General features: G+C 44.8%; 1 protein-coding gene across 1 annotated transcript in view; it reads left to right on the top strand.

Annotated features, from left to right (window-relative positions):
- The window catches only part of LOC111843433 (interferon-induced protein 44-like), a 35,467-nt gene that overhangs the window by 10,488 nt on the left and 3,265 nt on the right, over positions 1-21,714 (top strand). The window contains exons 3-7 of the mRNA XM_072706676.1: positions 18,325-18,423; positions 19,036-19,231; positions 20,048-20,200; positions 20,493-20,664; positions 21,238-21,338. Coding sequence (XP_072562777.1) covers positions 18,325-18,423; positions 19,036-19,231; positions 20,048-20,200; positions 20,493-20,664; positions 21,238-21,338 — 721 coding nt within the window. The remainder of the gene's footprint in view (positions 1-18,324; positions 18,424-19,035; positions 19,232-20,047; positions 20,201-20,492; positions 20,665-21,237; positions 21,339-21,714) is intronic.

Raw genomic sequence — 21,714 nt, forward strand, 5'->3', positions numbered from 1 at the left:
GCAATTTTGGTAAGTTAAAATATTGGTCAAGGATTGTGAGAGAAAATCGTGATCTCAATTCAGAGTGAAAAAATTGTGATTTTACCTAGAATCGTGGAACCCTACTCAGGTGGGCTGCATTCAATAGATTTTATTTTTATTTTTACTGGGTGAGTAATGATGGTCTTATGCCGAATGTATCCTGTAGCACAAGAGACAGACTCAAGAAGTCAGTGCAAGAATAAACACCCATTATTAAGTCGGTACCTCTGGCTCGGATTCTTCTCGTTGGTGATGTTGGTGCTGGAAAATCAAGCTTCTTCAACTCCACACTGTAAACCCTAATGCTGTAACTAATTGATTGAACTGAGTTGTATTAACTTAAATAATTACAATTAGTTTATATTAATTAAAATTTATGAGTATTTAGAACTTTTTTCTTATTTATGAGTTTGTAAAAATGAAACCTTTCAAGTAAGATGTAAAATTTTGCTGGTTTAATTTAAACAAAATGTCTGTTTAAAGTTTTATTAACTCAAAATCTTTCAGCCTTGTGATTTTGCGTATGACGTCATCCAGGTTCACGTAAAGTCACGTAAATGTAATTTCAATTTTACCTGAATTTACAAACATTGTGCTGGTCAGTAACAGCTCCCAACACTGAACTAACGTTAAAAGTTTATCTTATTGACCCACAAGCTACAGCGCGGGATGAGGAGCTTCCTCGTCTCAAGATTTAAACAGGGCTAAACGCGTACTTTGTAATGCAACACATCTAAACGCATCTACATTACTTTTAAACATTACTGTGATTATATGGATTAAAACACTTGCTTAAGATTCATTGGATTTGTATATTTGGATATTTTACTTACTGTAGTGTGAAGCGAGGCCGATCCGCCATCTTGAAAAAAAACGAACGAGGAATAAGCGCGGGCAAGACAGTTTACGTCAACCTGGATGACGTCATACGCAAAATCACAAGGCTGAAAGATTTTGAGTGCTGCATGGATACACTTAAAAGCAGGTGGATGCATCATGTTGTGCAAATTTGTTAAAAGTTCTGTATTTATATATATACACTCACCTAAAGGATTATTAGGAACACCTGTTCAATTTCTCATTAATGCAATTATCTAATCAACCAATCACATGGCAATTGCTTCAATGCATTTAGGGGTGTGGTCCTGGTCAAGACAATCTCCTGAACTCCAAACTGAATGTCAGAACGGGAAAGAAAGGTGATTTAAGCAATTTTGAGCATGGCATGGTTGTTGGTGCCAGACGGGCCGGTCTGAGTATTTCACAATCTGCTCAGTTACTGGGATTTTCTCGCACAACCATTTCTAGGGTTTACAAAGAATGGTGTGCAAAGGGAAAAACATCCAGTATGCGGCAGTCCTGTGGGCGAAAATGCCTTGTTGATGCTAGAGGTCAGAGGAGAATGGGCCGACTGATTCGAGCTGATAGAAGAGCAACTTTGACTGAAATAACCACTCGTTACAACCGAGGTATGCAGCAAAGCATTTGTGAAGCCACAACACGCACAACCTTGAGGCGGATGGGCTACAACAGCAGAAGACCCCACCGGGTACCACTCATCTCTACTACAAATAGGAAAAAGAGGCTACAATTTGCACGAGCTCAACAAAATTGGACAGTTGAAGACTGGAAAAATGTTGCCTGGTCTGATGAGTCTCGATTTCTGTTGAGACATTCAAATGGTAGTCAGAATTTGGCGTATACAGAATGAGAACATGGATCCATCATGCCTTGTTACCACTGTGCAGGCTGGTGGTGGTGGTGTAATGGTGTGGGGGATGTTTTCTTGGCACACTTTAGGCCCCTTAGTGCCAATTGGGCATCGTTTAAATGCCACGGCCTACCTGAGCATTGTTTCTGACCATGTCCATCCCTTTATGACCACCATGTACCCATCCTCTGTCGTGTCTGTGACTATACAAATACACTGGTTTAGGGGATAAACTGAGAGACTATTTTCTCATTACTAGACTACATAGTGTCATTTTGTAACATTTTTGGTTGGTGGTGTGCAGTGGGATTTTATTCAACTTCATGGAGTGAGCAAACACCCGCAAACAAAAAACGTAATGTTCGTAACAGACCATGTCACAAAGCTCGAATCTTTTCAAATTGGTTTCTTGAACATGACAATGAGTTCACTGTACTAAAATGGCCCCCACAGTCACCAGATCTCAATCCAATAGAGCATCTTTGGGATGTGGTGGAACGGGAGCTTCGTGCCCTGGATGTGCATCCCACAAATCTCCATCAACTGCAAGATGCTATCCTATCAATATGGGCCAACATTTCTAAAGAATGCTTTCAGCATCTTGTTGAATCAATGCCAAGTAGAATTAAGGCAGTTCTGAAGGCGATAGGCGGTCAAACACCGTATTAGTATGGTGTTCCTAATAATCCTTTAGGTGAGTGTATATATATATATATATATATATTTATACATTTAAGTTAATTTATTGTTCAATTTGATGTTCAAATTTGCCATATAAATAAAATAGGCCATTCTTTAATGCTCTGGATTGGTTTAGGCACTGTTTAGTCACCAGCATCTTTATTTCTTCACTCTTATTGTTTATACATTTATTTTAGAGTTAGTGGTAGAGAGGGGGGGCGCTGCTGGTAATGCCTGCCCAGGTCGCCAAATGGGTGAGGACCAGCCCTGAATGTACTATAGCAGCGGTCACTAACAGGCGAACCGCGGTCCGGGTCCGGACCCAGAAGCTGTCCCATAAGGACCCGGACCGACAGCCAAAACATTTAGTTATTATTTAAAACCTGACGGGGCGCTTTTATTTTAACCGGCATAGCGTTTGTAGTCTTTTCGGTAGTGGTTATTCAGTAGAACCGCCGTTTCCCACGCCAATGAACGTCAAACGCCTTTGACCGCCAAGCAAGACGTATAGTTCGGCGTAGGGCTGGGCGATATCATACCGGTATTCTATCACGCATGCGCAGTAATCACTAGGGCTTCAGATGACAGGCGCAACATTTGGCAGTGCGCCAGCTTTTCTGTGCTATACGGACATTTATTTACGCCCACAATTTAAGCAGCTTAGTATGGCTAAATTATTAATGAGGCTTTGTATCAGAGCATGTGAGTGCAGTGGAGCAGTGAGAATTTCCGCTCCTCGCTCACGAGGCTGTTGGCTCCGCCCGCTTCTCCGCTCTAAGGGGCCGTTCACATATCGCGCCTAAAAACGCGAGGAAAACGCTAGGCGCGTCGCTTTCTCCTGCTTTACAAAAGAACCCGGGCGCTTGCGCTCCGGAAGTGTCTGTCGTTGCTAAGCAACCATCCGCCGCACTCTCCATTAATTTAAAAAACGGATTTCCACCAACGAAAAACCCTTGCTGTGACTCTTCTACAAGATTTATTTACGCAGAAAAGAAAAAAACGCCGTAGTGTTTGGATGCACCCCATTCTTCAAAAACGTAAAAAACACAGGGAATTTCACCAGCTGATCCAGGAGCTCCGCCTGGACAACGGGAGGTTCAAAGCCTATTTCAAACTTGACAAGGACCAGTTGGATTATATTTTAGGAAAAGTTGGCCCTAGCATCAGCAAACAGCTTCTGCAGTGAAACCATCTCTCCTGCACAACGGCTCTGCATTTGTAATTACCGTCATAACCGAAATGACCAAAACACAAAATTAAAAAAATATAACTGAAATAATTCTATATAAAATCTATATAAACAATAACAAATTCTATATAAATCAATTCTATAAAAACAATGATGGAATTAACAAGGAATTATTTAATACGCATTAAAATATTTTTAAGTAACTAGTACAGCAATTGTGTGTGTATATATATATGTATGACAAATCATAAAGTTCAGGAAATCCCTGGATCACAATAATGAGCTGCTCCTCAGTTTCTGCTGAGGCGTCAGTGTAATGGAAAAGGCGAGGAAGCTAATTGGTTGAATCTTGTCACATGACTCGCGGTGCGCTTGCGGCATTTTGAAAAGTTGAGATGGTTCCAACTCGTCGCGGCGCGGACGCGCCTGAAAAAACCGGGCTTTCCGCTCCTCACTCCACTAAAATTTCCTCCCGCTTCAGTCAAATCGCTCCACGCTCGCTCCAATTTAAAAGAGGGACAAATAATCTGCATGCCTAACAAATGTCACCTTAAACCGAAGCCTTATATCAAAAAGAAATATGAGTAATGGCAACATTGCCACTCAGAAAATATTTATTTTTAAGTAACATATAGGCAACAACGGACAGGTTTGGCAATGGCATTCCACACAAAAATAGGCTTAACAATAAAGGAATCAGTGGGCTTAATAGCCTAAAGAATATACAGACTAAGCATCCACGTTTTAAATTCCTCAATTTTTTTCTGTTGATGCTGCTGCTGCGTCTCTACAAAATAAAATTTCACTGACAGCGTTACGTGAAATTAAAAAAATCCTATTAGACCTACTTTGAATGACAAAACGAATTTATTTGATTAGCAATATTTACTTTATAGGCTTTTATACTTTAATTTACTTTATAGACTTGATATGCTACAACCATATAAAACTTGCTTTCGCCTGTTCGCGTACACTGTAAAAAAATCTATTGTAAAATGTCAGTCAAAAGTCTGGCAGGTCCTGAAGACCAATAGTGCTGATGTATATTTGCATAGCATGACAGGGTACTGCCTTTATTTTAACTTTTTACCATGATGGTGTTGTATAGGGCAACAGTATAAATTCCCCCAGCCTATTTTTGTGTGGAATGCCATTGCCAAACCTCTCCGTTGTTGCCTATATGTTGCTTTAAAATAAATATTTTCTGAGTGGCAATGTTGCCGTTACTCATATTTCTTTTTGATATAAGGCTTCAGTTTAAGGTAACATTTCTTAGGCATGAAGATTATTTGTTCCTCTTTTAAACTGGAGCGAGCGTGGAGCGATTTGACTGAAGCGGGAGGAAATTTTAGTGGAGCGAGGAGCGGTGTTGAGTGGAGCGGCTTAGTGCGAATTAGAGCAGAGAAGCGGGCGGAGCCAACAGCCTCGTGAGCTCCACTCCGCTCACATGCTCTGATACAAAGCCTCATTAATAATTTAGCCATACTAAGCTGCTTAAATTGTGGGCGTAAATAAATGTCCGTATAGCACAGAAAAGCTGGCGCACGGCCAAATGTTGCGCCTGTCATCTGAAGCCCTAGTGATTACTGCGCATGCGTGATATAATACCGGTATGATATCGCCCAGCCCTAGTTCGGCGTATGCAGCCCTTTGTCTGCGCTAATGTGCCTTTCGTGTTAATAGCAGCAGCGAAGCTAACACCCGCAAACAAAAAGCGTAATGTTCGTAACAGAGTGGCTGCGCTCTCCTGAAATCATAAAGCTGAAAAGTTTTCAAATACAATATGTATTATATAACACGTTGGATAAATAGACATAGTTTATTGTTGATTTCATGTTCGTTGAAGTTTATGCATTTTAACTGTTGGAGTCAGAACTCCGCCGGGTCTGTTGATGAGAAGAGATTCACTGCGCAGTCGAGGAGAAGTTGCAAGTCACCAGTTTATTCTCTGACAGATTGCAATCAGGGAGCAACTATCTGACATACATTCAGCATGTACAGGAAGAAGCTCGAACCATAGGAGTCGGCTCTGGGTCTTTATAGGCCTTTTGGGGTGTGCCCCCCTTTTCTGTACTTTTCCATCTACGTGACTACAACATATTTTGACATTTGCCCTAGTTAGCCAGTGAGTACATGTTCTCCCCCCCCCCCCCCCTTTATGTTATGCCAAAGTTAAAAGAAGCATTGGTTACGTGATGGGTTCCTGCCTCCTTGGCGTCTGGGACGAGGTCATCTTGACCTGTTTTCTTGCCTATCAGTTCCTGTTTTCCCAACTTCATGGAGTGAGATCACCCCATCCTGTAGGCCTAGTCTCAGTTCCCATTTTTCAGTAAGAGTAAAATCTTTCCGTGCCACGGGCATATGCCACTCGACATCTCACCGCTACGTGCGCATGGCAGTGGCAGCTGCCACTCCACATGTCACCGCTGCGTGCGCATGGCAGTGGACATGTCACCGCTACGTGTACATGGCAGTGGCAGCTGCCACTCTACATGTCACTACATGAGCATGGCACTCGATGTTTCACTGTTATATGCGCATGGCAACCGACCCGGCACGGCCATCTGCGCATTTCACGGGACCCGGCACGGCCATAGGAACCTGTCACTCGACCTGGTGTCTTCACATATCGGCTGTCATTCGACCTGTCACCGCTACGTGCGACTGTCACCACTTAAAGCTTGCTTTATACTCGCAGAGGTTTGACATTTGTTTATGTCCTTGAGTATTGTTTGTTTTTGGTCACATTTCAATACATTGTTTTATGTAGTTACACCAACTATTTGCAAATCTGCATAAAGTTTAAATTGTTTCTGAATACCCCTTTATTTTTAATTATCCCTCACCCATTTGTCTGTTCATACCTTAAGCACCAGTGTTTTATCAAATTTTACAAATTCAGAGGCCTATAACGACCCAATTTCCTACACTGTACATTTGTACACTAGTCATTTGATCTGGTATTCTCTGTATGCATCTGTCACAACATTCTCTCAAATTACTATTAAACAACCAAAATAGATCAAGAAAATTAAAATTGTCATTAATATTAAGACTACTGTCAAGGCTAAATTAAGCAATACGTTTCAATCTAAATTATAATACTATGTTGCTTTTAATATATAGTAACAGCAACCTAAAGTGACAGAAATAAAGTGACAAGAAACACGATATATATAATCACACCAACCACTTCTTTAATAAGACCTCTATAATGTTCCCTATTTGCATTTCTATGATCAAAAATAAATGATGAACGCGAAAGTCTTTTTTATTGTACCGTAATATACTTAGACCGCAATCTGTTTCTAGTAATTAGCACTTTTGTGTGCTCATAACTGCCCATCCTGTTTCACAGGTACATCATGAATTATCCAATACATAACTGCACACACATCCGGAGTAATTTACTGAGGGGGTTCAGTCTTGAAACGGCAGCTGGCAGGAGGAAGTGACGTCACAGGCACCCGTCAAGGCAGGTAGCGGCAGCTGCCACTCCGTCACAGGCACCCGTCAAGACAGGTAGCGGCACTATTGTTCTTAGTGGCAGCTGCTACTTCTGTCCGTCGCTAGTGGCGCTAAACAGTGACAGGATCCGTTCGGGAACAGTGCTTGCCGGTAGTGGCAGGTCTAGTGGCAGGTCCCGTGGCAGGTCTAGTGGCAGGTCTAGTGGCAGGTGCCGTTCAGATACAGTAGAGAGGCACCTACCAACCGCTCATGGAAGTAAACCAGATGTAGCGAGTGGTGATGAAATACTCCCGGATGGTACCCACCAATGGTACCAATAGCCACAAGTCAGCTCGACTACGCCACCCCAGGTACTACCCCCGGAGAAAGTTCGGTCACCCTACACCCCGGGCCAACGCACACAGGTCCGTTTACCATAAGAGCGGAGAGATGTTGTTCGAACACAAATTATTAGAACTAAAACCACAAGATAATTAGTCAGTCACAACACCATAGGCCTAAAATACAGCCTGGACACCAGCAGCCACGTCTTGCCGGTCTGAGACTGGGCGCTGAAACCTAAAACAGCACAAGAAAACCCGGAAAATGCATGCAATCATACAAGCAAACAAAAATATATATAACTACAAACCACAACAGTAATCACACAAAACCCAAAGAAAACACTGCAGTCAAGTAAAAAAAAAAAAAAAAATCAACCAAACAAATAAAATACATAGCCACATACCCGAACAAACGATTTACATTGATAACACAAAAACACATTTTTACCCATTCGAAACAGGACACAATATATCAAACAAATAAACGTAATACAATCAAAACAAAAACAAACCTTTGAAAAGTGAGGGACCGATCAGCCCCTCTAACACCGTCGCATGCAGGTAACCAGACTCCCCCCCCCCCCAGCCAAACCGCTCCCCAGCTAAGCACCCGCTGGTGAATCGGCCGGCCACAGGCTGGACGGAACACCACAAATCAAACCGGAAGCGCTCAAAGCGCGACACGGTGCAAACGTCACTAAACAGCAGCAATAAGACCGCCGTAGGCAGAGCGGCAGTAAGGCAGCACAGAGCCGCCGTAGGCAGAGCGGCAGTGGTTCCACGTAAGATGGAGCAGCAGTCACCGCCGCACCACAGCACACGGGACCCTATAGTAATAGAACAGTAAGGTAAGGGACTAATTAATTATAAGGTAACGCCATCTGCCCACCTACAAACCAGGCGAAACATTTAACTCACACCTTAGGAGAAACCCCGCCGTATTATTCCCAGCGTCAGGCGTCCTGTCGCAGCTTGTACCATTTACACCACCCAAGGGCTGAACACCCCGGTACAAGATGTCCCGACCACTAATCCCGGAACAAACCGGGAATCCAACAATTACAATAACCGCCGAGAAGGAGCATAATGCATCTGTGCTGGGGTAACCCTTATAGCCTGAGCGCCCTCTCCTATTGGCTACTCACCCCCCAGGACTTAATAACACACACGTTGTTGTTGTTTCCTCCTCCTACTACAGTCTACCCCCATCTCTTTTCATCGTCGCCCCGACGATGGCACAAGCCAAAGAAAGAAACCACTACATCCATGGCCTAAACAAAGCAATCACAGCATTAGATGCAGAATCTAATGAGCGCACGGCCTCATGCACCCCACCCAATGGCCTAGGCAGGTGATGGATATTGGAATGCCGGCCAGCAGTAGGTCGTACAGTCCGCCAAAGGGTCATCCCCCTAATGTCTACATTACTAGCTAATGGGGCTGCCAAGGGAGCTGACGGTTGGCTGGTTAGAGCCAAGTCCACCGGAGGAGTCTGAACAGGTTCCACCTCACCCGGTATCTGAGACACCTGCGGAGTAGCTGCCGACACCAAAGCTGGAGCTGACGAGGTCACAGTCAACACCTGATCTTCTGACCCTAAACACAACAAGTCACCAGCCACTGAATCCTCATCCTCCAACTGTGGCGGATCTATTGATGGTGGAGAACTAACCGCCACACCTGTAGGAGGGTCACTTCCCACCACTGCCTTCAATAGATTACGGTGGACTCTCCTTACCTTAGCCTGATCAGTCAGGGGTGCCACAGTGTACACAGAGCCACCGGAATCAGGTGCCTGTAAAACTCTATACACTACCGAACCCCACAAATCCTGAATTTTATGCCGACCCCTGGCATTGGTCTCCCGTAACAGCACACACTGACCCTCAGCCAAAGGGACATCCCAAACATGCTGATCATAGTTCCTTTTCCGACGGGCTGCAGCAACCCTTAACCGTTCTCTAGCACCATCAACCGCATCCTGTAATCGGGCTTGATGCTCTTTGACCCACTCATGAACATACCCCCTACCAGGTTCCTGAACTCTACCAAGTAGAAAATCCACCGGGAGCCTAGGCTCCTGGCCAAACATCAAGAAAAAGGGGGACTCACCCGTGGCCTGATGGGGAGTTGTGTTTTAGCAGTACAGTAACTGCGGCAAACAGGAATGCCAATCTCGCTTGCGAGACACCGGCAGCGCATGAAGTAGATTATGAAGCGTCCTGTTGAACCGCTCGCACTGCCCATTCCCAGCCGGGTGGTATGGAGTAGTGCGGGAACGCTCAACGCCATAAAGATCACAAAGCTGGCGAATCAGAGAGCTCTCAAAATTACGGCCCTGGTCGGAATGAATCCGAACGGGGACACCAAATTTGTAAAACCATTCCGAAACCAAAACCTGCGCCACAGTGGCGGCACGTTGATCTCGAGTAGGGATGGCCAGCGTGTACTTACTAAAAATGTCTGTCATAACCAGAACATTCTCTAAGCCATTGCTAGCAGGCTCCAACACCGTATAATCTATCGCCAAGATTTCATTAGGCTTTGATGCTAAAAGATGCCCCATATAGCTATGAGCTACTGGCTGATTGTCCTTCGCTACCTGGCATCTTTCACACATCTGGCACCACCTGGCCACCTCTGAAGACATACTGGGCCAGTAACACCGTGATCGCAGGAGCCCCAAGGTCCTCTCTACCCCCTGGTGGCCATGCTCCTGATGGAGCTGTGTCAAGACCTCCTCCTTCAATGCAGCTGGTAGTAGCAGCTGAAGTTCAGCCTCACCTCCATCGGGATGAAAAACCTGCCGGTACAAAATTCCTTCCCTCTCCACCAACCGACCCCATTGTCGCAACACCACCAACACAGGCCGGGAAAGCTGTTTCCGCTCCTCAAAGTTGGGGTGCTGCTTCCGCCTCCAAAACACCAAAACCTCCTTCAAAATGGGATCAGCCTGCTGAAGCGCACAGATGTCCACCGGGGAATGCCGTGGCAAGACTAATTGCCGCTTGAGTCCCTTCAACCTGATGGAACTGCAAAGCTTGCCGTAAAGGCCCAGGAAGCAAAGTGCCAGGGACTATACCCTCCATCTCCAGGGCACTGGATGGATGCTGCCGAGATAAAGCATCTGCGTTTTTGTTACTCTTCCCTGACCGATATTTAATCTCAAAATTAAAACCCGCAAGCTGAGTAGCCCACCGTTGCTCAGTCGCTCCAAGCTTTGCAGTGGACAAGTAACTCAGTGGGTTATTGTCGGTATACACAATGCACTTATGCCCCAGCAGATACTCCCGAAATTTTTCAGTCATGGCCCACTTCAGTGCCAGAAACTCCAGTTTCATAGAACTGTAATTCTGCATGTTACGCTCAGTCGGCCTCAGACCTCGACTGGCGAAAGCTATTGGCCTGACCCTACTATCCTGCTCCTGCGAAAGTACTGCCCCCAGGCCGCCATAACTGGCGTCCACCTCCAAAATAAATGGCTGTGAGAAATCCGCATAGGCAAGCACCGGCGCAGTAGTCAGCTTGGTCTTGAGAGCTTCAAAACTATCACGACATTCCACAGTCCAGCTCTCAATCAGACCCTGCCCTCCCTTCCCTTTGGTCTTTGAGCCACTAAGCTCTGCAACCCACCTGTGGAGGGGGGCGGCCAGCTTGGCAAAACCCTCTACAAACCGCCTATAGTAGCTAGCAAAACCCAGAAAAGAGCGCAACCCTGATGCAGTGGTGGGAAGTGGCCAATTAGCCACTGCTTCTACCTTGGCTGGGTCCGTAGAGACCCCCTCCTTAGAGATCACATGGCCAAGGTAGCGTACCTCAGACTGGAAAAAAACACATTTGCTCAATTTGACCTTAAGACCCTCCTGCTGGAGTCGGCTCAACACTACTTCCAACCTTTCCAGATGTTGTTCCACGGTGGAGGAGAACACAACAATGTCGTCCAGATATAGCAATAAGGACTGGCCCTGTTGGTCCCCAAAAATCCTCTGCATCAACCGCTGAAACGTGCCCGGGGCATTGCATAACCCAAATGGCATGCGATTAAATTCGAATAGCCCAAAAGGCGTACAAAATGCCGTCTTTGGACGATCCTGCTCTGCCACCATTACCTGATTGTAACCACTGGCCAGGTCTAAAGTAGAAAACCAGTGGGCCCCAGTAAGGGCATCAAGAGACTCCTCAATCCGAGGTAGGGGAAAAGCATCCTTTCTGGTCTTATTATTCAACTGCCTGTAGTCTACGCACAGGCGCAAACTACCATCCTTTTTCTGGACCAGAACAATAGGAGAAGCATAGGGGCTACTGCTTTCCTTAATCACCTGTGCCTCCAAAAGCTGATTAATATGCTCTTTCACCAACTCATATTCTGAAGGTGGTATACGCCTATAGCGCTGTCTAACTGGGGCCTCATCCATTAATGGAATCTCATGCGTAATCAAATCTGTACACCCTAAATCCCCATCATGAACAGAAAACACTGACGCAAATTTCCTCAGCAGGGTTTTGACTCGAGTCTGTGCCTCAGCCGAGAGCGAGGAAAGGTCCAGAACCTCCACTGGATCCAAGGCTGCCATGGTTGCAGACTGAAATGCCGTAGTGGATACACCAGATGACACCTCAGTAACTCCAGTAGGGAGGCTCACCATGCTACCCTCACCCAACGTACCCAGAAGGGTATGGGGGTAGAGAAGCACATCAGTGGCCCCCACATTGGTAACAGAGACATACACAGTGCCCCGCACCACCCTGACTAACGCTGGGGAAGCAAGCAGCCCAGCAGGCAGACCAGTCTCAGGAGGTTCAAACATTACGGTGCCACCAGAAAACTGCTCTGAGCATGTCGCAGCCACCAGCTTCATTGTCCCACCTGGAACGCGACAGGCCCTCCTACCACGAACCTTAACCCTACCAGAGACAACCCGAAGAGCTGACTCCTGATCATAACACTGATGTAATGCCTGCACAACTGGTTCAGGGGCCTGACACAAGCCAGGCTGTTCAAACAATGAGAAGCCATGCTGGGAAAACTGCTCTCTGTAACACCTCTTGATCACGTTCATACCCAATATACCTGGAAATTAGGATGGTAACCCACCAGGGGGGTCCCCAACCACCAGTACTCCACACCCCTTCATCCACTTCCCACACAGATTAATATCTAGCTCGAGATAGCCGATATAGGGAATAGCTAGTCCATTGGCAGCTCGAAGCTCTAACCAGTGGCAATCCCAAAGTCGCTCATGACCCAAAGGCACAAAATACTGCTGGAAGAAGCTCTGAGTGATAGTGGACACCATAGACCCAGTGTCAACCAAACAGGGCACCCTGACGCCACTCATGTCCACCTCCAAATGGGGGCAAGGTGACACTAGCTGGGAGGCATTCCCCAAATTACTTGAGCCCGTAACAGTCCCAACTGAACTTTGGCCCCCCAGTTCAGTGGGCGCTAGTTTTCCGATGGCTGCGCCGGACGAGACTGACTATTAGGCTGTGAGGATACCCGTTGCCGGGGCAAATTACCAGAAGAAACGCACAAACCATCGGACTCCCTGGCGAAGTGACCGGGCTGCCGACAACGCCGACATATTACAGGGTCCTGCCGAAAGGCCCGATCACGCTGACTGGGGTTCTGCAACAGAGCAACACTCTGTGTGAGCTGAGTCAACTGCTCCTGCTGACGCTTCAAGAGCTCTCTCACTTCCTCCAGTGCAACCGACTGAAATGAAATACCAGCACCCTGAGGACCACCACGAACCCCATACTGAATACCGAACACTGCAGGCACGGAACTACTCCGTCCACGTGCACCACGGGGCAGACCCTCACGGTCCCACCTAATAGCCTCCCCTCGGACATCCAACAGCGTAGCCATAGGCTGCCGGTGCACCAATTGTTTCAATTCACGGCGCAAGGTGCCATCTAGCACATGTTCAATGAATTGATCCCGCAGCAACACCTCTGCATTCTCCATGTCAGCCGGTGCACGCTGTTTCACAGCCTCCATAAGGCCCATTAAAGCCAAGGAGAACTCCTGAAGAGATTCCCCATCCTCTTGCCTTCTAGCAAAGAAGGCTTGCTGTAAGGACACATAGGATTCGGTACACCCATACAGTTCCCTTAAGATGGCCATTATCCTTACTGGGTCTGTTCTATCCTGAGGACGGTACTTTCTCCTTCCTTGCTTCCCCCTCCAGATGATCAAACAAGAAGAATGCCCGATCTGCAGTAGACAAATGACGCGCCCTCATACTTGCCTCCACTTCCTCCAACCACTCAGTTAACCCTATACCTGTTCTTCCCCTAAAAATTGGGCATTTCCTATCCCTAGGGACAAGAACCATATGTTCAACAACAGGAGGACCCATACTGGGCATGGTGGATTGAATGGGGTTAACCATACTGGCACTAGGCCCTGGGGCAACAGGAACCGGCTCTCGGCGCAACCTCTCATTCTCAGCTTGTAGCTGAGAGACAAGCTCCCTCAACTCCTGTAACTCCTCAGCCATATCTACAACCCAACTAAAAGCTGAGCTATCCTGTATGGTGGCGGCACTCAAATTACAGCGGCGCGAAACCGTATCTTGGGCAATTCTCAGGAACATCCAAAGAGATTCCCAAGGAACCAGCTGCTGCTCTGCCTCTCCAAACTGAAACTACCCTTTGCAAAACAAAAAAAGAAAACAAAAATTACCCAATCACAAAATTAAAAAGAACAAACCTCCGCTAAAAGATAATCCTGCCGACTGCGCCACAATGTAGCGAGTGGTGATGAAATACTCCCGGATGGTACCCACCAATGGTACCAATAGCCACAAGTCAGCTCGACTACGCCACCCCAGGTACTACCCCTGGAGAAAGTTCGGTCGCCCTACACCCCGGGCCAAGGCACACAGGTCCGTTTACCATAAGAGCGGAGAGATGTTGTTCGAACACAAATTTTATTAGAACTAAAACCACAAGATAATTAGTCAGTCACAACACCATAGGCCTAAAATACAGCCTGGACACCAGCAGCCACGTCTTGCCGGTCTGAGACTGGGCACTGAAACCTAAAACAGCACAAGAAAACCCGGAAAATGCATGCAATCATACAAGCAAACAAAAATATATATAACTACAAACCACAACAGTAATCACACAAAACCCAAAGAAAACACTGCAGTCAAGTAAAAAAAAAAATAAAAAATCAACCAAACAAATAAAATACATAGCCACATACCCGAACAAACGATTTACATTGATAACACAAAAACACATTTTTACCCATTCGAAACAGGACACAATATATCAAACAAATAAACGTAATACAATTAAAACAAAAACAAACCTTTGAAAAGTGAGGGACCGATCAGCCCCTCTAACACCGTCGCACGCAGGTAACCAGACTCCCCCCCCCCAGCCAAACCGCTCCCCAGCTAAGCACCCGCTGGTGAATTGGCCGGCCACAGGCTGGACGGAACACTACAAATCAAACCGGAAGCGCTCAAAGCGCGACACGGTGCAAACGTCACTAAACAGCAGCAATAAGGCAGCACAGAGCCGCCGTAGCCAGAGCGGCAGTAAGGCAGCATAGAGCCGCCGTAGGCAGAGCGGCAGTGGTTCCACGTAAGATGGAGCAGCAGTCACCGCCGCACCACAGCACACGGGACCCTATAGTAATAGAACAGTAAGGTAAGGGACTAATTAATTATAAGGTAACGCCATCTGCCCACCTACAAACCAGGCGAAACATTTAACTCACACCTTAGGAGAAACCCCGCCGTATTATTCCCAGCGTCAGGCGTCCTGTCGCAGCTTGTACCATTTACACCACCCAAGGGCTGAACACCCCGGTACAAGATGTCCCGACCACTAATCCCGGAACAAACCGGGAATCCAACAATTACAATAACCGCCGAGAAGGAGCATAACGCATCTGTGCTGGGGTAACCCTTATAGCCTGAGCGCCCTCTCCTATTGGCTACTCACCCCCCAGGACTTAATAACACACACGTTGTTGTTGTTTCCTCCTCCTACTACACAGAGATTCTGTGAATCGGCTAGGATAAACTGGAATACAGAAATAAATTGAGGACTTGTTTAATCTTTATATGACTACGAATTATATTATTGTTGCTGACTGTACATCTCTTTAAGATAATATTTGAGAAAGCAATGATTGTACTGTCGCTTGTGGCGCTAAACAGTGACAGGAGCCGTTCGGGAACAGTGCCTGCCGGTAGTGGCAGGTCCCGTGACAGGTCCCGTGGCAGGTCTAGTGGCAGTTGCCGTTCAGATACAGTAGAGAGGCACCTACCAACCGCTCATGGAAGTAAACCGAACAGCACCTGCCACTAGACCTGCCACGGGACCTGTCACGGGACCTGCCACTACCGGCAGGCACTGTTCCCGAACGGCTCCTGTCACTGTTTAGCGCCACTAGCGACGGACAGAAGTGGCAGCTGCCGCTACCTGCCTTGACGGGTGCCTGTGACGTCACTTCCCCCTGCCAGCTGCCTTTTTGGGACTCACCCTTACTGGTAATTTATAGTATTTCGTGTGCTCATACCTGCGCAATCTTTTTCGAAGGTAGCGTCATCAGTGTTTACGTGCAAAGCGCATTGCGCCATCTCATAAGAGATTGAGATAGTATTCAGTAGTCTTTTGTGTGCTTGGACTTCATACAGTTTTTACAAATTCTAAGTTGCAAGTTCCATTTTTCTTCATTACTTATAAAAATGCTTTGTCTGTCGGCACATTTATAATGCATATATCGCATTAATGTCATGCCAGGGTAATTTTAACGACATACATTAGTTAATTCGTCTTTTAGCCCTGATCGAACTTTAAAACTGAAAAAGAGATTAACACCGATTGTTACAGACAGTAAGCAAATGCATTTATTTATTCTTTCAAATACTTTCGGGAAACTGAAATCGCAATTGCTGAATCGAGAAATGGGGATTCAATTGTATTTCAAATTCAATTAATTATAATCAGTGCTTGAAGTGGGCCGGAACGCAGCGGAACCGCCACTTTTTTCTGCGTTCCGGTACTTACTGAAACTGATCCGAACTTATCACAAGACCGATAAAAGACTACATTACTCACGAGCCACGACAGTGCCCTATCATATGCATCCACTGAGTCCCAACCAATCGCATCAGCTTTAGCCCTGGTCTATTGTTAGGCCTACAAGTATCACACTGGTCTGGTTCATGTTGTTTTAATGGTTTTTCAGTATTCCATTTGCGAATTAGAAAAAAGTAGCCTATGCCTATAGGTTATTGCTTGGAAGAATGATTAAATTAAAATAGTTTTTGAACCAACACATCCTACAGACTTCATTTTTTTTTCACCGCACAAATGTCAAATGTAGGAAAATTAGAGTTCCTGCACTTATTTTTTCTCACTTCAAGCACTGATTATAATATAGGCTACATGTATTTTACGATTCCTCAGACCACACTGTTAGAAAGACGTTTCTGTGCAGACCCGAGGTTGAAACCGTGAAACTCGCTTTCATTTGTAAAACAATTAGTGGCAGCTGCCAGTGCCATGCACACGTATCGGTGACATGTTGAGTGGCAGCTGCCACTGCCATGCGCACGTAGCGGTGACATGTCGAGTGGCAGCTGCCACTGCCATGCGCACGTAGCGGTGACATGTCGAGTGGCAGCTGCCACTGCCATGCGCACGCAGCGGTGACATGTCGAGTCCCATGCGCACGTAGCGGTGACATGTCAAGTGGCAGCTGCCAGTGCCATGCGCACGTAGCGGTGAGATGTCGAGTGGCATATGCCCGTGGCACGGAAAGATTTTACTCCCTCTGCCATTTTTTGTGTCTGCATTATATTAGACACTGTGTTATTAGACATTCGTAAATTCATATCTGGATTATAGTGAAATTAACCCCTCATTATTGTATGATGCACCCCTCATAACATATGTATGAAGTAATGTTATCTGTTATATAAATAAACTCATGTGAAACAAAAAATGTACGTTTTCACGGTTGCCAAATCTCAAGCATCTGGCATGACACTCACGCTTTCAGACTCATGCTGGAAATCTTACGGCAAATCTATATTATTCCATTATAAAACCTAAAATTAGCTACGTCAAAAGTGTATTTACACGGTTAAATACAAAAGCAAACTATTTACAAGGTTTCTTTACAATGTAAAGAACTGTTACATGTGCAGACATCTCTAATTGAAAATCTCACTCCAGCCAGCTGGCCGAAGTTCTATGTCACGTGACAATAAATAATGTCAAAACGTTTTTGAATTGTACTTAATTAATTTGATTTGACAGTCAGGTACTGATTACATAGAATATTGATGCAACTAATAGGCTACTTAAATATATATCACACTATTAAAAGATTATATATATATATATAGACATTATGATCTTCTGGACCTTTGCTTCAAGAATTTTTCTCTAACTGGACCTCTTTAAATTTTAGTTGAATACCCCTGTACTATAGGTATAATAGGTATAAGTACAAATCCAGTGCTTGAAGTGGGCTGCTCAGAGAGAGGCTGCACTGGCACCTCTTTGTCTTTCTTTTCAGAGAACTGGCAACATTTCTAGCATGTTGGCAACTCTCATGATTTTCTAGTATCAGTAAAAGATAACAAGGCGAGTATCGGCACCTGTTTTTCCTACTCCAAGCACTGTAAAAATCCATTTAACAAACATTTTACTCCAAAGCCACCTGTAGCATAAGATGTCTGGAAAATGTATAAAGTATATTGTTAAAAAGGTTGATGCAAAAGGGTAACGGAGCAGTGTGTGACTCTGTGTCCATAATCAGCAGGTTGCTGGTTCAGATCCTTTGATCGGCCCAGTATTTTTCCTGTTGGGCCCTTGAACAAAGCCCTTAATCCCAATTTCTCCAGGAACTGGTGGACCAGTATTGAAAACACAATGCTTTCATTGAACAGGTCTTGGAAAATGGGAGGTGGGAGCAGTACCCCAGTGACAGTGGAGAAAAAACCAGAACTCCTTGGTAAACCATGGAGGAATGTTGTGTGGGACCATAGGTATGAAGCCTGTTTTTATCGAATATAATCAACAACTTTTATTTATTTTTTACTAGCATCACATAATTCTATGCATGAGTTACATAACCTCCTCCCCCCACACAAGCTCACATATAAACACTGGCCAGTGTGCGGCCCTGCAGGTTAGCTCACCAGCTGGTAACTGTGTTTATCACCTACCTTGCATTTATGTATCTCTGTTGTGTATCTTTTGCCTTATATTAAATCTGTCTGCTTATGCCCTAATTGTTAATTGTCTATTATCATGGTGTCTCCAATTGTAGCAAGCTGTGCCAACGCCAATTTTATGTTGCGATAAAGATTCTGAAGATTCTGATCTTACAGTATGTTCAGCAGAGTGATGTCACAATTGGGTCCTTGAAAAAGACTGTTAAGTCTTGCATAGCTTTGGTTAAAAGCACATGTAAATAATACATTAATAAATAAATAAACACTTTCTAATAAGCATGTATGATACTTCATTAAGTGGTTTCAGTTGCAGATGACTAATGAGATGTAAAGGAAGCTGTAGTAATATGATATTAGATATGGGATTGTTTATATTCCTTATGAATTTTGACTAATTTCCAATTCCAATTTCTGTTCTTTTAGCACACGAACCGATCTCATGCAATACCTGCAAGATTACAAGCCCACTATTGATTCAGTGCCTCAGGCTCGGATTCTTCTAATTGGTCGGATTCAAGCTGGAAAATCAAGCTTCTTCAACTCCATCAACTCTGTCTTCCGTGGCAACATTACAAGCCAAGCTGGAGCTGGAGAAATGACAACCAGCCTGACTTTGAAGGTAATATGATTGTCTAACTCTTCATTTCCTGGTGTATGACTTTTGTATCCAAATATTCTTATATAATGTTTTTACTTGAGAGGAGGGATGATATTCTAGTTTGGTGTTTGATCTACATCTGAGGAATGTTCTTCATATGTTGATTAACGAGTTATCTGTATTTAATTGTTGAAAAATTGACTAGATCCCAGGTGTGTAATTTCTTCAAAACTCTTGCTGGATTGGTAGTCATAGCAACCAGTCCTTAAACTCAAACCTGTTATATCTTTTTTTCAGTATAGTATATATATATATATATATTTCAGTATGTATCACGCTTCATGATATATGACCTAGTCAGTGTCCACAGCAGCATGCAATTTTTCGGATCATTTAATCCAGTTTGGATAATCCAGTTCTCCCACAGCTTTGAGGAACTGAAAAAGCCAGATCATGGTTTCCACGATTAGACACTCTGGGTTGTGTCCTCTGATCTTGGATGTTTCAAACTATGTATGAAGAATACCCCCCTGCTGTTTATAATTTCATTCTGTTGCCCAGTTGCCATTTGTCGTCTTCATTAGGGAGAGACTGAACTGTGAAAAACCCACCCAAGTCGGGGACATCGTATAATCCCCCCCCCCCCCAACACACACACACATTTTAATGATAGCTGTTTAGCGGATTATCTTTATATTATTCAAAAACAAAAAACTTAAGCAGGTCCCTTGAGCTGAACACCTCCTTGTCAGTGGCCCCCAAGTTACATGTGTTTGAGGCACCTGCTGAGCTGGATAAGCTGTCAGAAGGTGAATGACATCATGTGTCTTCTTCCAGTATCGCACTTACAAGGTGAGGGCAGGCCGAGGTGGACAGCCTCTGGCATTCCTACTGTGTGACACCATGGGATTGGAACAAACAGCAAATGGAGGGGTGAACCCTAAAGATATAATGAGCATCCTGAAGGGCTACATACCAGATGAGTACCAGGTAAGAGCTGTGTATCTAACCAGGCATCAAAAGTAGCTGCTAAATGAATGCAGGTCTGATCAATGTAATGGCTTATAAAAGTCACACATTTATAATTACTGGTCTTATACTTTCCACACTATTTTCTGAGGAAACCAAATCTCAATCATTGTTCTGTTTTTAGCATAAATAAGGTACTGTTGTTACGGAAATGTCATATGAAAGGACTCACATTGCATTTTGCTTGAGTTTCTCATGATCTCAAAGTCAATGGATGTCTGTATGTGTCATTCACACCTTTTTGTTTCTTTAGTTCAACCCTTCGCAACCAAAGGCAGCTGATGACTCTCAGCAATGCAGCACACAGACACTTGCAGACAGGATCCACTGTGTGGTGTATGTGATGGACAGCTCATCGCCTGGACTTCTAGGCGAAGGCATGAAGAAGAAAGTTGATGAAATCCGAAAGGAATGTTGCTTGCACGGTTAGTGAGTGGGGGGAACAAGGAGGGAGGTGGCATCTAATCTGGGGTTTAAATTCATAAACAACTAAATCAGCTATTTGTATAGAAATAATAATGTGTGTTATCACCTGGCTTTCTGGAAACATGGACAATGCTGAATAATTAGAAGTAAGCTCATCCCTGAGAAGTAATGACTAATAATTTGGATATTCAGAAAATTACCAAGAGAAATTCGGTTTCCTGGATTGGAAAGTGGCAAACTGAAAGTGTTCCATACCTTTGACATGAACAGTACTCATGCCATAACTGAAAGAGCTCCTGGATGCTCCTCCACAAAGAGCTGCTCCATCTAGGAGAAACTCAAGGGCTTTCTGTCACATAGAGGCCACTTAAGGGGATGGGACTGAAAGTTGGGGCATGAACATGTGGATTCAGGAAGGGCAGAGTGATGCTGGCAGGTGCTTCTGAGTAAGACAGACAGTGTGCTGATTGCTATGAGCTTACTTATGAAACCGTGTCATCTGATAATGGGTTATTCCATACAATATTTCATAATAAGTGTGATTAGGGACACATTTCAATTGATGTGTTTAGATGTCCCTCTACTGGTGCTACTGACCAAAGTGGACAGAGCGTGCCCACGTGTGGAAGAGGACTTGGAGAATGTGTACCGCAGCTGCTACATAAGGGAACTGGTGAGTTTGGTTACAAGCTGACAAGATGCCAACTTGCTGGACAGGTTACCAGTGACAGCAAAACACACCCAGACAAACACAATGACCAAGTGAGAGAGAGCAGCTCACCTGGCTGAATGTTTGTGGACTGTAGGAGGAAACAGAGTGAACAAGCAAACAACAGACATGAAGTTAGAGGCAGGGATCGAGCCCACAGCCCTGGGGGTGTGAACTTCTGTTTATTATATTCCAATGACTCACAAAACTTTATCTTCAATATTTCAGGGCTCCGGGTGGTGACTAAAATGGTCACCAGTGCAACTAGATTTATAATTTTGCGACTCGTTTTTTCATTCTAGACACCAATCCAATGAAAAATAAATAAGGCAAGAAAAGT

This window comes from Paramormyrops kingsleyae, chromosome 24, assembly GCF_048594095.1.
Source record: "Paramormyrops kingsleyae isolate MSU_618 chromosome 24, PKINGS_0.4, whole genome shotgun sequence".
NCBI lineage: Eukaryota > Metazoa > Chordata > Actinopteri > Osteoglossiformes > Mormyridae > Paramormyrops > Paramormyrops kingsleyae.